Source organism: Caloenas nicobarica, chromosome 12 (genome assembly GCF_036013445.1).
Source record: "Caloenas nicobarica isolate bCalNic1 chromosome 12, bCalNic1.hap1, whole genome shotgun sequence".
Taxonomy (NCBI): Eukaryota; Metazoa; Chordata; class Aves; order Columbiformes; family Columbidae; genus Caloenas; species Caloenas nicobarica.
This window is the reverse complement of record NC_088256.1, coordinates 9525896-9542559: the sequence shown is the minus strand read 5'-3', so window position 1 is coordinate 9542559 and position 16664 is coordinate 9525896. Positions and strand designations below refer to the sequence as shown.

The following is a 16664-nucleotide window of genomic DNA, read 5'->3' as shown; positions in this document are numbered from 1 at the left end:
CCAATAATAGCAGGGATAATTAATTCTGGCTTAAGTATTCAGAGAATTATTAAGTGCTGCAATTACAGACTTTCCAAATGGCAGTATTTAGAAGCAAGAAGCTATTCTCTACGCTCTTCCCTCCCATATCTGAGTGCACTGAAAAACTACAATTCAACAACATAAGGAAAAAGCACCTGCAGGAGTGCATCTTAATGTAGTATTAATTGGGTAAAGGAAGAACATAGCTCAGGAACATAGAGAGTGCATTTGGAACAGGACAAATAATCTGAAATACAAGTTTGATGAATTCCCTCCTTCTCTGTGCTGTGGTTGCTGCAGCACTTTTGTTTATATTGATCTGAATGGCTTGGAAATTTTCTTTCATCTGTCATTTACATTCATTTTACCTCTTGCAATTGCCTCTGTCAGCTTACATGCTTGTTTTCTGGTGAATCTATTAATAAGATTTCCAGTACATCAAAAGATTTTTTTTTGTGCAAAGGTAGAATATGATACGCCTAGAGTGTAGGAGGGTTCCTAGCTTCAATTTTACCTACTAAAAGTTACTAATGATTCCTTATGAACTAAAAAAAAAAAAAAGAAAATGATACTGCTAATTTTCCTCCATTGCTTACTCATTTAGTTGGTGACTTGCAGAATAGAATATTTATACCGTAGCTTTCTTCTGATTGTAATATGCCTCCTGAATTGACAAAAATAGGACCAAAGGTCAAATTAATTAAAAACAGTAGGAGAAAGAACATAATTAACACTGCAAGTTTGTATTTACACATTTTGCCTGGAAAATATGTGAAGTGCATTTCGTTTTGTGCAAAGCACAGGCTCTGTATGCCAATGAAAATGCCAGAAAACACTAAGAAATATCTTAAAGAGTAGAATGAAATTGAATTCTTTAGTCAGGAAAATCTATGCATAATGATGGTTTCAGGGTGAGCAGCCAGAGCAGTTACCATGGGTATTTGATAGTGTAATTTGATACAAGAATGTAAGTCTATGAGCACGTGCGTGTAGCTTTGTGTGGAAGATACTCGTGCCTGTAAGTGTCTTCCCGTTGCCCTCCTGCCAGCTCTGCTGACATTAATATTATTACCCTTCCACATAGACATTTTTCCTGCTGTTTTATTTCAAAGATCTTTCCTGGTTCTTGGAGATCTACAGCAATTTGCTTTCTCCTGAGCAGCAAGAATACAGTGTAGACCCAAAGCCTTGCATTTGTTCTTGCGTGACTGCATGTTAGAGGGATTTCTGCACCGTCACGCTTTTCTGGATCGACTAGTGCAAGCAGTTGACTTTCCTGGTCATCTCCTTGGTATCAGAGTTGTGAAAGTATTGCACGTTTATAGGATTCCAGTTCTGTGTGGCTTGTATAGAGAATAATATTTACCTCTGATTTAACTGAGCTTTAGATGAAATTCGAATAATCCTGAAGTAAAGATGGTAGCAGTGTTAATCTTCTGCATGGCAGGTGAGGAAATGGAGGCACCCACTGAGTGCACTCGGGGAGTTGTGCCCTTGACCTTCCCTCCTCAGCCCCTTTTCTTTCTTAGCTCTTTGGGGCACTTTTACTTGGGCATCTTTCCAAAGATGCGGAGGCTTGGACTCAGGGTGATGCTATTTATGAGTATGCAATAGGGTTATTTTTGGCTTTATAGAGTAAATGGCTGGGATGAATTTGCTCTTAAGGACAGCATTGGTATGCTCAGTGCTGCTGACAGAGCCCGCAGTTCCGTGAGGGAGAGCTGTGGCCTTTGTGGCTCCCTGGAAGTGCCCAGACCCCACTTTTGCTGACTTTTCTATTATTTGGTGCTTTATATATTTTTGCATTAGAACCTTTCACTTGGCTCCCTAAGTTACTAAGTAAACAACTTCCCTTCTGTCTCAGTTTCTACTTACTGTGCATGGCTTGAGTTCACCTGTTTTCTCACTCGCCTCACTAACTGTCAGGAAAGCAACCCAAGGTCACAGGTCTGTGCTTTATAAAGCCAGGTCCCTGGTGACAGCCGCCTGAACCTCACCAAACTGGACCTTGACTTAACAGCTGCATTCTCATTGTGCTTTCTGAGCGCAAACCCCACAGTTGTAGGTCGGGGCTAGGTTGGAACCGGGGCAGCCGCACGGGGCTGGCTGCGAGCGGCAGCCGCTCTCAGCTCGCTTTGGCGGGAAGAGACTTGCCTCAGCCTTCAGCTGCAGTCCCTCGATTCTCCTTGCCCAAAACTGCATTATTTCTTTATGCAAACTAACGTACGCTGCATTCCTTCAGCAATTTGTATTTTGCTCCGTGAAGATGAGTAAGTAATCTTAATGGTCCCAAAGAATAGCTGCACCGAATATGAAAATAAGCGGGAAAGATTTAAGGAACAAGGGAAGTCTAATGGCTTTTTATTTTGCTTTACTGAAATTACACAAATGGTAGATTCTGAAAGACAGTTACATATTCTGATTATCTGAAAGGACAATTGCAGAGAAATGGCTCTCTGGGAGCGAAGGATGATATCAATGATACAATACAGCACTTCAGTTTGTAAATTTTTCCCATTTACAAATAGGTATTCCAGACTTCCATTTAAGAATGTGTTAGTAGCGTGTAGCTCAATTCACTTTAGTAATTTTGAATATTTCATGTATTCTGCTGTAAATAACAGCTAAAAACTTACTCATTATAGCCCTGATAGCATAAGCTATGAAAATAGTGATGCAAATAGGAGATTTCTGACTTTATTCAAACAAGAGGTAATGCTTTTTCTTAAAACAAATCGGAGAGAAAAATGAATATTTCAAATATTTGAAATAAAACCAAAATATCACAACAGTGTTCGCCATGGCATTTATCACATAGCACCTTTCCTATTTACAGTAACAGAAGATAGAAACAAAGCAGAGCATACCAGTCAAAAATTCCTTTATTTCATTATATGGAATAACTCCTCATATTGAGGGTGAAATTTTATCTGGCCATTAGAAAGGCAGTTTCAGGATACATGTTTTGAGCCTGGAAGCTTTCTTGGATTCTTGTCGGTGGTACCTCTTCTGGTGACAGTTTTCTTGGTCCAGGGAAGGTTGCCCTGGACCATGGGAGTCCGTAAAAGAGTGTAATGCTGATAAACATTGCCATACTTAAACACGAGTTTTTTACTTTGTACAAAGCAAATGCAGCAGGAACTGCATCCCTGCTTGTAAATTTTGGCCTACAGCTTTATTTTACACAGGCCAGCAGGTTTTCTTTGTATTCTCTTGCCTCTTCCTCAACCATTTCACCTGAGGGTGGACTAATTATAATTGCCTTGAGAATCTACTTTAGATAGGTGACCTCAGGTGGCAAACACACTGTACATTTAAAATTAAGAGCGGGTAATCTAGGTGGTTGAAGGATATTTGCTGAAGGCCAAAAAGGTAAATGTTGCAAGCAAATATTGGTACAGAGAGCAGAAAAGAGAATGCTTTCGCTGCACTGAAAGCCAGTCTTGAGTTTCCAGAGAGCCCATTTCGGGTGAAAGGGTGCATTTTTGTCTATTCTCTCTCTTCTCCAGAAAGAACAACCCAAAGAATCAAAATTAAATAGAAGTTCCTTTTTCTGGGCAACATTTATTGGTCAGAAATGATGAAAGCACATTTCCAAGCCTCTTTAAGTGAATACTTGTGATTGCTTGTGTAGTTATACGCGTATGTATTGCTTCAGAAAGATTTGACCTTTAAATGAAAAACTGAATAGAAAAAAATTACGAATGGAAATTGAATCGGGTTCTTGAGATTTCTTTCAGGTCTCTATAGCTCTAATAACCTCATCATGCTTGAACTTAATGGCTTCGCCTTGACTGCTGTGATGCAAAAGTAGGGGCTGGAGGTCAGTGAGTAATTCACTGGAACAACATTTATTATTCCATAAATATATACCTAACTCATGAATAAAGAGGAAATCTATTTATCCGAGTTACAACAGAGATGTATAAATTAACAGAATGAAATTAGAGCTAGAGTGCTATGTTTATTTATGAAAGTATAAATTCTGCTCTATTTCAGTATTAACACAAAGAAAATACTAGGTAAGCAATAGTGTTGCTTTTAAAAGAAATATTCAGAACTGCAGCAACACCTAATCAATATTTCTGCTAAAAAAGATCTATGTTGGGCCAGCAGTCAAAATGTTTCTGTACTGTTGTTTATTATTATGTTCTTTGAACTAAAATGGCTTTGCCTGTCAGAAATTCAAGCATTCAAGAGAATAACATCACAGATTATATCTTGGAAAATGAGAACATATTAAAAAAAATCAGAATTGAGACTTTTCTATTTCTCAACCTTGGCAACAGCACAGCCATAGTGCAACTTTCATGTGTAATTTTTATTTAATCACATGTCAAATTGAAGACCTACATGAATTAAACTTTAAAAAGCATGCTTTCAGCTATCATTTTGACATCTAGTTAGCATACAATAACTGCCTTTCAAAAGCTAAATAAAATGTTTGACATGCTTTAAATGTTATTTTCAGTTTTATTTGCTTTTTTATTCCAGTTCTTTGTTGTCATTTCAAGAAGCTCAGAAAATACAATTTCATTGTTAAATGTGACTGGGAAATGTCATATGAGAGTAACTCTTTGGTACAATGAGGATTAGAGTCTGAAATAAATACTCAGTGAGGTTATTAATCAGAAATTTGTAAAGTTCCAGGTTCGCAACGTTTTTGTTCAGCGATGATTTGGCTAATGAGTTTGTTCCATGACCTCTGTGCCACAAGAGGAAGCCGGGAGTATCGGCTTAGCCGCTCGTTACTTCAGTGAAAAATGGCATCCGTGAAAATTTGCTTCTTAAAGCAGGTGGTGTTAAAAAAACTGGTGCTTACCCACATGAAAAAGGGTTTCGCAAATTTTTCTTTTGCAATAGCTAATAGGTGGAATATATGATATTTTCGCTTATCAGTTAGGTGCAGTTTTAATGCCTGTGAGAAATGCCTGTAGGGGCGTGTAAGTATGATTTTAATAAGGCACCCTGAGTGAGTGAGTGTGGTAGAGCTACAAGATAAGCTTGCAAGATTATATCTCATCGCTTGAGCCAACTCTTTGTGTGAGTCAATCCAACTACAAGATCTGACAATTTTAAGTAATTTCCATTTGAACAGGTAAAGAGGCACCGCCTGTTGCCCAGTTTTGCTGGGGAGGTAGTAATTCTTTCATTGAAAAACTACAGATATGTCTACGATAATAATATATATTGAATTGCCGTTTGTCTGGGGAGTCAACCAAGCTTTTACTTACCTTTTGAAGTTAATAGATTATGCTTCCTGCATCTAAATAAATTAATAAAATGGGAGGAGTTATTTAAATCAATAATAAGTGGAAGCCAAAAACTATTTACATATCTCACACTGCTATGGAGCAGTTAGATCATTAATCACAGTAAGGGAAGGTAAAAGTATTTAGCAAAGCTTTCTCTTCTTTAGAAGGAAACCACATGCTGTATTTTCCATTAGTAATTAGTGAGGATGTAAGAAACCAGTTATTAACGTTAGTGATATTAAATCAGGAAGACTAGATAAATTTATACCAAGATCAAAAAATTTTATTGGATTTCTGAAGTTTTAAATATCTGAAAATATAATGTTTTGCCAATATTTAAAATGGTAAATATGGTAAACTGGGCAAAAAGTAGTTCTGTTTAACAAACATACAGAAAATCAGAAGCTGAAAGAGATGCAATCAATAAAGATAGGACAATAACTGATACAGCTAAATTTGTTCAATAAAAAGAAGGGCTTGTTCAACAAGCTTGATCTGTATGAGATGACAATTAAGACTATTGGCAGTAGAAAGGCCCTTCATTTTGCAGTTTTGAAGAAATTAAAAAAAAAAAAAAAGTAAAATCATAGAAGTTGATTACAATCGCATTTTGTTATTAGTGATGTGTTTCTAGTTGTGTGTAGTAATAGTGACCAAGAGTTTTCAGCATCTTTATAGATGCTCCAAAAGAAGAACAGATCATTGTTGGCATATCTAGAAGTTATTCCAATTTGAGTGAAAAATGATATTGAACTATATTATGTATTTTGTCTATTGCAAAGTATTCCAGATACCATAGTATCTTAGATTTAATGCTCTGAGCTGCAATAAGTATGTGAAATACAGACTTATAAAATAATTGAGAGAGCTCTTTGGGCCGTAATAGCTGTGATGTACACTATTAAGTTTAGAGAAAAAAAAATAAAAATACTTGCTTTTCTTTCTTGAGTTTCCACACAGAGACATGTTTTCAGTTGGGTTTGTGGTTGGATTCTTTAAACTGTTTCTTTTTATGTTATTCTGAGAATTTTATATTGATAGTTGCTGGTTATGTGTGTCTCTATCAAAGCATGTGGAACAAAAGGTGATAGCTGAATATAAAAAGATTTGGTCTGGAAATTAGAGTTTGATTAGGGGTTTTCTTTAACAACTGAGAAGTACTGGTCATGACTGGATAGTTGTCTGGTTATTTAAGGCATGCCTTTCCTACCTTCCTAGCATTTGAAAGGCATAAACAGCTGAGAAAATGAATATTAGTAGCAAAACTACAGTTTAAAGTTAAACAATATTTTTTACTACTTTATTCAGTGGCTGCTAATACTGAAGAAAAATGTTGAAGTAATCCCATTCTTTTACTTTCATGCTGTCTTGCAGCATCTCCTAAATAATGTCTGTTTTAAATTAGAATTATCATATAAATAATATAATTAATTCAACATAAATTAAACAGTAATATTTTTTCTTTATGATATCCTTTTAAAAGGAGATTAATTTGCTTCAATGAATGACGATAATAAGGTTAATAGTTTAATGTTCCTCAGTTGATATCTGCTGCTTTTTCTATTACCTTTTTTTCAGTTTTTGATTATAAATTGGCTAACCCCTGGTGTATAATTCCTGAAATCATCCCTTCAATGTATCCAAAGCTATTTACTTAGACTCATCTTTTATTATTCCCACTGCCACAGTCTAATTATTGTAGTGAAAGATTGAACACAGAATAGTTTGGGGCTTTGATCAGTCTTCATATAAATTTAAATAATGAGAGTAAAAGGTTTGTGGTTTTCTGAGATAATTTGATCCCTCCAGACAGACACTGCTATTACAAAATTCAGTTCTTTTTTGGATGCCATATGAGACCTCTGATAGAATTTGCGTCTAGGTTCATGACATCTCCGGAAGAAAAATTCTTGTTTCATACCAATAAAGAGTGATTTAATATTGTTAAACATGTCAGAAAAACTGTAAGTTACTGTACATTTTTCCTGAAATTTTCATTTCATTTTCCCCTATCAGTCTAATTGTCTGTACAAGTTCATACATCAGCATTTTCAGAATACACTAAGAATACATAATAGGTTTGCTTGGAATCTCTGTTTTTGAAACAAAATATACTGTCGGTCAAATAAATAAACCAAACCATAATCCTTGTTATTCTATTACTATCGGTGTGAACTCTCTTTGGAGATAAATAGAAAAGCGTCTGGAGTCTGAGGATATTTTATAATCTTATAAATTGAAATTTAAATGCCTCAAGAAGGAAATCTCCAAAATAATTCTGACAGAAGATAAGTCCCAACTTTTGGCAAAATTTTGTTAGAATTACTTGTTCCAGATCATTGTCTGATGCCTGTATGAATTATGAAAATGGTAGCACTGCCTTGTAGAGAAATAGCTGGCGTTTTATTTTGTCTCGATAAATTCTTCTAGAAGTGCTGTCATCATCGTTATCAGGTGTGACATACTGAGGGACACTATCAAATTAAAAATCATGAGCCTTTAGCTGATGCCAGTTTGCTTTAAATCATATGGTTTTAATCTTTCCTACTAATAAGATCTCAAATTATTTAAATAAATATTTACAATTTTTTACTGAATGTGAGGGTTAGATAGTGAGATTTTAAATATTCTTCAGGGTATGGCTTTTGGGTGTTTTTTTCTCACTGGGCTAAGGCAGTTGAAAATGAAAAAAAGACTTGGTGACTTTCTGGTCTTCTTTACTGTCATCTGCTGAAGAGCTTTTCCTGCATTTTGATAATTTTCAGATAACAGTCAGCTGAGACTACTGGTGTGAATAGGGCTCTGAGAGGCAATTGATGGTTAAGAACTGGAATAGGATAAGTCATATCAGTAAGTTCTGTGGATTCATCTGTTTTTTGGACTGTGCAGAGACACTTCATGTGTCATATGTCCACCCATGTGTGGTGGGAAGAGGATCAGAGAGCAATGGGATGAGCAGGACCACTGTCCCAGCGGGCAGCTCGCTAGAGAGTTAAATAATAAGATTCTTCTGGTGACACCAAAAATGCACAAGGAGCAGCGTGGAGGTCTTAGCTTTGTACCTTTCACCAGCTGACCTTTTTTCCAGCGGGCTGTAAGGCTTCTCCTCCAGTCACAGGAGGGGTGGCTTCTCCCTTTTCCATCCTGCGTGATGGGAAGTCATTCTGTGCTCAGGTTTTAAAGATACGCCTACTGAAGAAAAATCTAAAATCTGCAAATTTGGTAAACAGGAAAGCAGGACTGGAAGGCCGAGTGCACTTGATGCTAAACAGATGAAATCATCTGGAAAAAACCAGAATAGCAGGAAGAATAAATGCAAAATGCTGCACTTGGGCTCCAGCAATCAATGGCACCAGGCAGAAAGGGGACAACTAGCGAAAGATCATTAGAAAAGGAGCTGGGCATTATGGTGGTTGGCAAGGAAAATGTGTTACACTGCCATGAAAAAGGCAAAGCAGTAGTGGAGCCTGCAGGAGATGTGAAATGATCCTTCTGCTTTGTTCCACGCTTTGAAGATCTCAGCTGAAGCTGCATGACGAGTTTTGAGCAGCGCACAGAGACACGTGTGCGGGGGGACTGTAAGAGGTATCACAAGGCACATGACAGATTGAAATAATAAGGTCTGTTTATTGTGAAGTAGACTAAAATGCCAAATGCCAGAAAGATGAGTGGGAATAACCAGACCAAAATGGATGGGGCTGAAGAAGTGATTTATTTTGTGACAAGAAAGAGGCAGGTTAGACATTAGAAGAAAAGCTCTTCATTAGTAATGGTGAAACACTAGAACAGATTTTCTGGGAGAGATGTGAATTTCTTACTGGTAGCTTTTAAGAAGAGTTTTCACTCACATCTGTCAGGAATTGCATAGGTAAACTTGATCTTGCCATTTTCTTGGCTGTACCACACTGCACAGCAGCTGTCTGTGGGCATATGTAATAATGTCATAGTGATAAAAAGAGATTTTGAAAAATTGAGGAACTTAACTTTTTAGCAAAAACTTAATTTAACTGATGGTGTTCAACACCATCACCTATAGGAACCAAATATCTAGGGATCTGTGACAACATCTGTTGTATTGTAAGAACAGTACATACTTTTTTTTTTTGCATAATTGCATAAAAAATCTCATCTCCAGCATTATTAATCCCAGCAATTGAACTATAAAGTTCTGCATTGCCTTTCAAACAGAATTTTGAAAAACATCAAACTATTAACACTTTAAATTGTTATTTTGGGGATTTTCGAATCTTTATGTTTCATGTTTCCAAGATACATGGAAATAAGACACATGGAAATAAGCAGGAGAGCTGCTTATTTCTTTGTCTCATATCTTCTTTTCATACTGGGGCAGATTTAAGTTTTGGTTATTCAAGTCCTAAATCAGGCAGAGTCAGGTAATTAAAGTGTTGTCCTGTCCCTGATGTGTCAGGTGCATCATTCACCGGCCTGTCCTTCAGCAGCTGTGCTGTGAACCTTTCCTTCCCCAACCCTCTCCCAGCTTCCAGCCTTTTACAGTGAAGATACAGGTCTGTGGTACAACAGAAATCAAAGGGGTTATAATGAAATGTCTGAGGGAGAGTAGTGGAATCTACTTTTAATTCATTAGTTTAATGGATGTGCAGAATCTATTAAAATTGTTTTCAGTACAGAAGGCTTGTTATTGTTTGCTCTTTCTCTGCTTTAGAAGAATGCAACAACATTAGAAGTGTGTCACATTTTTTTAGACCCAAAAGTGTGGAACAGCTTTTAATGGGAAAGAAAATGTTTTTTTTGAAAACCAGAAAACTGAGCATTGAAATAAATTGAGCCTCAAAAAGTGACTGAAATCTCCAAGTCAATATACGAAAAGCATACGAAGACTTGTGAAGTCTGACAGAATCTCTTTAGTTTGAGGTGTCTTTCATTTTGCATCAGGGCTTACATTTTTAAAAAATAGAAGAAAGCAGTGCTGTCAGGTGAAGCGGGTTTGAAAGCAGGCTGTCCATGAAAGCCTGAAATTGTGCACAGCTCTAGATAATGCGTTTTCAGCAGATAACTGAAATAATACATTTCCTAAATTGGTTGCATTAAGCAATTACTGATACTGTAGCGGAAACCATATAATTTTCTCCCTTCCTTGTAGCCTCAGCGCCGCGTCACGTTTCACCTACCAGATGGCTCTCAGGAAAGCTGCAGTGACAGTGGGCTTGGGGACCACGAACCCGCCAGTGGTGCCAGCACATCGCACCCCCTGCCCCTCGGCTTCCCCCGGGATGAGTACTATGAGCAGGCGTCACCCAACAGCCGGACAGAAGGAGACGGCAACTCAGACCCCGAGTCCAGTAAGTGATGAACTCTGGTTATCTTAGTTGTTAAATCATTTGAATATCAAAAGTGGACTTCTTTTTCAGGCAATTATTAAAGATGATCATTGATTTTAATGTGGTCAAAGAAGCCCTATATTTCTAAAAGTGCAAAGTCTGACCATGGGAAATAAAACACTCTTGAGCTGTAAAGAGTGTATGGATTACCTGGTATTTTTATAGATCTGCTGTGCTGTATGAAGAGGAGCTTTCTGATGAGGTTAACATTGTTGCCCTTACAGTTGTAAATACCACTCTGAAGGAGTTTATGCTTTTTAATGTGTTTCCCTACCCAACACTACTGCGCGTTGTAGGTTGTTTGAACAGGAAGAACTTCCGGATGATGAGTCGGTCTGTGGAGACACTGCAGTCTCCAGAAATAAGGGTTTCTTGATTTGTCTTTTGAGAGCAACTATGGTGTTTAGTAATACTCTCAAAAGTTTATCATCTTACTTCTGCTGTTATCACTGGCTTCTTACAGTATTGGAAACAGTCAGGGAAAATCAAGGTGAGCTCAGGACCATGCTGGAGCTATGGATACCGGTATTGCTCTCTCTGCCGTGATGTGAAAGCCAGTTAGAGACTGCAGTGTACTTCAGTCAACTGTTAATTGTCCAGGGGCTCTTTATCTGGATTAAATTGAACCGTGCCATTGATAAAGAGACACCTGAATGTGTGTAAGCCTCTAAGGCCTTGTTAGCGGCCTAATAAGTGATTTGAAAATATATCTGTTCTGGGCAAAACTTGGCCCAAAAGGTGTATTTCTGCTGCTTTAGCGTATCATAGAAGAATGAATTAGTAAGTCCTATGCACTTGAAGTAACTCAGTGAGAAGGTAGTTACATCTCTGCACTGGCAAATACAGCATCCAGCAGAGAGCGTTATCTGCGACTCTGGGCTGGCTCTGACAAATTCAGCCTGATTTTTGGAAATCCCACTGCTGTCTTTGCCTTGTGCTGCCCCACGCTGGAGTCTGAGGGGCTTGTCTGCATGGATGAGTTCCATTCGCTCTTTTTCTTCCAGTTCATAAACTATTAACTGGGGATCCTCAATTTCAGACTTCTTAAACTTTGTAAAGTTCCTGAAATAATGCCAGAATATTATTTTTTTCTGAGCTGATAGCTGACAAGAACCATCAGAGCTTTCGGACGTTGTGTTGAAAACATTATACATTGTTTGCTTTTGTTTGTGTTCATATATTTGAGGCTGTAATATACTCTTAGGAATATTCTAGGCAGTTAAACTGAATTCTTCACAGAATGAGGCTCTAAAGGGCTGCAAATATACCTCAGAAGAAGGAAAATTTAAAGTTATATATTGTTATTTGCTGCTTTTGCTATGCATACTCATGATCTGAACGTGCTTTCCAGCTCCCTTCTCCTTTTGTTGTTTGTAATTGATGTTTATGCTCTACTGAAGTAAGCAAAATGTACAAGAAATCAGTATTTGGGTCATTCTATGCAGAGAGCATGGGACAGGAGGTGTATGAGGAGTTGTTAGAACAGGCGTGTGGACCTGTCTTGCTGTTTAAAAAGAGGCACAGTTTTGGATTTACCAGCGCTTTTTGAACCCAGATTTTGCAATTTCAGAAGAAATATGGATTGTGACTCTTCTAGAATGTTGCCCTAAAAGTAATACAATTTTGACATCTGAATATCATTGACACATATCACTGTGTGGAGACTAAGCAGGCATCTGATGTCTTTTCAAGTGTGAAGTTGAAGAAAGTTTAATCACCTGTTTAATTACCTGACAGTTCAGTTTTCAACTTGAAATCACAGTTTAATTAGCATTTATGTTATGTTAAGATTTTTTTGCCCTTCTAACTTGTGACTTATTGAAACAGTTTAATTGACACAATATAGCATGATGCCTACAGTGTGGAAAGCATAGATTGCAGTCCTTTTTAGAGTTTTTTACTTATATTAATGGCAGCATCTAGTGGCAGGAAAAAAAACCCAGATATAAATAAGTATCTGTTGAGCGCTCTCATACATCTAAGTAAAAAAGAAGGAGGAGACCCACAGCGTATTTTTTTTCAGTCTGCTGCTGCGAAGTCACTTACTGTAGATGAGAGCAACTAAAATATCTTGTGTGCTGATTTAGGAAAGTTTTCAGCCTGAGGTTCATTTTGTTCCCTTGTGCATGTGTGACACATTTAGGCAATGGTTAAATAGTGAAAACCATTCTCAGTTGATAGTTTCCTCTACAAACATGCTGCTAGACTTCTGATTGTTGCTTTTTTCATCTAACGTGGAGTGGCATGATATATTCAAGTGTTTATATTCTAATTTCATAGACCAAAATGTTGTTAATGTGAAAAGAGAAGGGAATATACAGCCGGATAATCCAAGTAGATACCAGAATTCATACAGCAGAATAAGCATGGCCTTCATTCTGTCTCAAGATCTTAACTATCTGACCTATCTTAATCTGAAACATTGTCTGAAACATTAAGCCTGATTAATCATCTGATGGTGATTTAGATCAACTTTGCCTACCAAGAAGACATAGAGTTGGAATGAAACAACTTCAGTAATGTCTAGAGCCTACTGAGTGGCTTATGAAAGCTGATGCCAGATGCCCCATCACACAGGGATATTCAAAAGTGTTTTCTCCCTCGTTTTTCCTTGTTCTTAGGTTTTAGTTGTTTCTCTAATATTGGGAATTATTGTATTTTGGAAACTTTTCATTTATTAGCAATAGTAAAGCATGCATTACAAAACACTGAAAAGATGGGCATAACTTAAAATAACACAAGCTGAGAAATATTGGCGAGAGGAAGCCTTACAAATTCACATCAACGTAGGACTGAAGCAAGGGGGAAAGAGTAACTGTAAGAATACAGAAAACTATGAGCAATTTATATATACACCTTTAAAATTAATTGACTGTACTAAATAAAATTAGCACTAGACTATTTAAAGTGATTTGTCTTCTCTTACTTTAGTTGGCTCTGCAAAAAAGCATAATGTGCAGTGTGGTAGGTGTGTCGTAAGGAAGAGGTGCCAATAAACTGTCACACTAAGTAAATAGTAATATAAGAATGCATGTAGGTTTGTAGAGAATATTGTCCTTAAGTAACAGCACTAATGTACATGGTATTAATATGTTTTCTGCTGATAAATTGCTCGAACAATAAGGATGTTCCAATAACTCCCTGTGCAATGGATTTTAACCATACCACCTTTTATTGTCTTGTCTTTCCCCCTGCCCTTTGTTACATTTAAATACAAAACACACTACAAGCAAACACAGATGAAAAGTAACAAATTCTGGTTTTGTCAGCTTCTCAGCAAACTGTCTCTCAGTGGTGCCCGCTTTGTTTCTGTGAGCAGTGATGTTGACCAAAGGGGTTGAAAGGTACGTGTTGACCCCGGTTACGCTTGGTTATTTAATACATGTGTAACATATGAATGACAAATTTTCATTCTTCACCTGTTTTTATAGCGTTATCAAAATAATCTGGCTTTTTTTTTTTTCCATTAGAGAGTAAAATTATTTTTCTTACTATTATTTGGAGAAGGTAGAATGCACCCAGTTCACCTAAGAAATTGGGCAGAGTAAGAGGAATATCATTGCAGCTTTGGGGGGAAAAAAGCCAGAGAACCTGAAAGTAATCTGCAATTAAATAATTGTAATTTTTTGTATAAACAAAATGGAATTATACATAAAGCTAGCTGAAAATTAAAGAACTAGTTAATGAGGCAAATCACACTGAGGTTTCTGGGGTTTGAATAAGAGAAAACTGGCATCTTAAGGAGAGTCTCCATAATGATATTTAACATGAAGTAGTGACTAATAAGCCAAGAAAGTTGCCTTGAAAATCAGAAGATATAGCACTAAGGAAAGGATGGCCAGAAAGGGAGCTGGTAATAGGTACTGTAACTTCATGGTCACTTGGAGCTGGTGTTACCAGATGTGTCTGTGGCTGCTTGTTTGTATCTCCCAGTTGCACCTTCTCTTGTGGAAGCACAAGCACTTGTAGAGCTGCTTGGGTGAACAGGATGGAAGAATTCACCTGGGTTCAACCTGATCTAAGGACAGGGGGTAAGTTCTTTATAAATGGATCAGTTCGCCAATTCCATTCGTTAGTTGTGGGCAGCAAATGAGTGAATGAGTAGCTGGGGCAAAGCTTATGCTGGCTTTAAGTGATCATCAGGCTTGAAGAGAATTAGTCTCAAGAAGAATTAAGGCTGTAATCTATGGTATTTAGCCACATAAGAAGGCGGTTTGCAGCAAGGATGACATCTGCTTATGATTAAGGATAGCATGTATTTCTTCCCCAAAATTAAAAGAACACTTTCACCTTGCCTTAATGTTTGATAAGGATGATGTTGATGAGGGCAAAGACAGGCTGATGAAGAATGATGATAATGGCCCTAAAAGTCAGAGCAGGTTCAGTGCATTCATGTGGAGGAGAGGAGATAATCTTGCTCCCCAGGATATCAAAACTGATTGTGTTTTCCTTATTTTTCTGTAATTCTAAGAGACAAGGTGTCAAGAAAAAAAATAAGTGCTCGGTCAGACTTCACTACTGGAAAATATTTACCAAGAAGAATCTATGATATATGTAAACAGAAAACAATAAATTGTATAATAAATTTCTCAAAAATAGTATTAGATTAGCTCTATTATCTCACTTCTATAACATGTATTTTTAATATTAGGGAATAAATGTATAGTTAGTCTATATAGATTTAAGAACTAATAACTATTATTATGACATTAAGGTGGAGCATTAGTAATTAAGAAGGAAAAGACAGATTAACAGAAGAATGGAAAAATCTCCGTGATTATCTTCATTAATAAGTTTGGCGTTAAAAAGCAGGAACATATCAATGAAATATTCTGCTATCCCAAAGCCAAACATCACAGAAAATATAGAGGAAGAGGTGTGTATGCCACAAGAATTGGATTTTGCTAAGGATTTGGAGTAATAGCAGTGGATTGAAATCTAATAGTTGACAGTCTTTCTCACAGGAATGGGTGTGTGTAACTAGTACATAAATCACCAGCTGAAAATGACATAAAGAAAAAACAACTGAGTATTACAAAGATAAACTATAAATCACCAGTTCCTAATGTCACAGAATCACAGAATGTTAGGGATTGGAAGGGACCTCGAAAGATCATCTAGTCCAATCCCCCTGCCAGGGCAGGAACACCTAGGTGAGGTTACACAGGAAGGCGTCCAGGCGGGTTTTGAATGTCTCCAGAGAAGGAGACTCCACAACCCCCCTGGGCAGCCTGTTCCAGTGTTCCGTCACCCTCACTGAGAAGAAGTTTCTTCTCAAATTTAAGTGGAACCTCTTGTGTTCCAGCTTGAACCCATTACCCCTTGTCTTACTGTTGGTTGTCACCGAGAAGAGCCTGGCTCCATCCTCGTGACACCCACCCTTAATATATTTATAAACATTGATGAGGTCACCCCTCAGTCTCCTCTTCTCCAAGCTAAAGAGCCCCAGCTCCCTCAGCCTTTCCTCATAAGGGAGATGCTCCACTCCATCATCTTTGTGGCCCTGCGCTGGACTCTCTCCAGCAGTTCCCTGTCCTTCTTGAACTGAGGGGCCCAGAACTGGACACAATATTCCAGATGAGGTCTCACCAGGGCAGAGTAGAGGGGAAGCAGAACCTCTCTCGACCTACTAACCACCCCCCTTCTAATACACCCCAGGATGCCATTGGCCTTCTTGGCCACAAGGGCCCAGTGCTGGCTCATGGTCATCCTGCTGTCCACCAGGACCCCCAGGTCCCTTTCCCCTACACTGCTCTCTAATAGGTCATTCCCCAACCTACACTGGAACCTGGGGTTGTTCCTGCCCAGATGCAAGACTCTACATTTTCCCTTGTTATATTTCATTAAATTTTTCCCCGCCCAACTCTCCAGCCTGTCCAGATCTCGCTGGATGGCAGCACAGCCTTCTGGCGTGTCAACCACTCCTCCCAGCCTGGTGTCATCAGCAAACTTGCTGATAGTACACTCAATTCCCTCATCCAAGTCGTTGATGAATATATTGAATAGTATTGGTCCCAGAACTGACCCT

General features: G+C 37.9%; 1 protein-coding gene across 1 annotated transcript in view; it reads left to right on the top strand.

Annotated features, from left to right (window-relative positions):
* PCDH11X (protocadherin 11 X-linked) overlaps positions 1–16664 on the top strand; it is a 473232-nt gene that overhangs the window by 331300 nt on the left and 125268 nt on the right. Inside the window, exon 6 of the mRNA XM_065643156.1 lies at positions 10399–10597. Within this exon, the coding sequence (XP_065499228.1) occupies positions 10399–10597 (199 nt within the window). The remainder of the gene's footprint in view (positions 1–10398; positions 10598–16664) is intronic.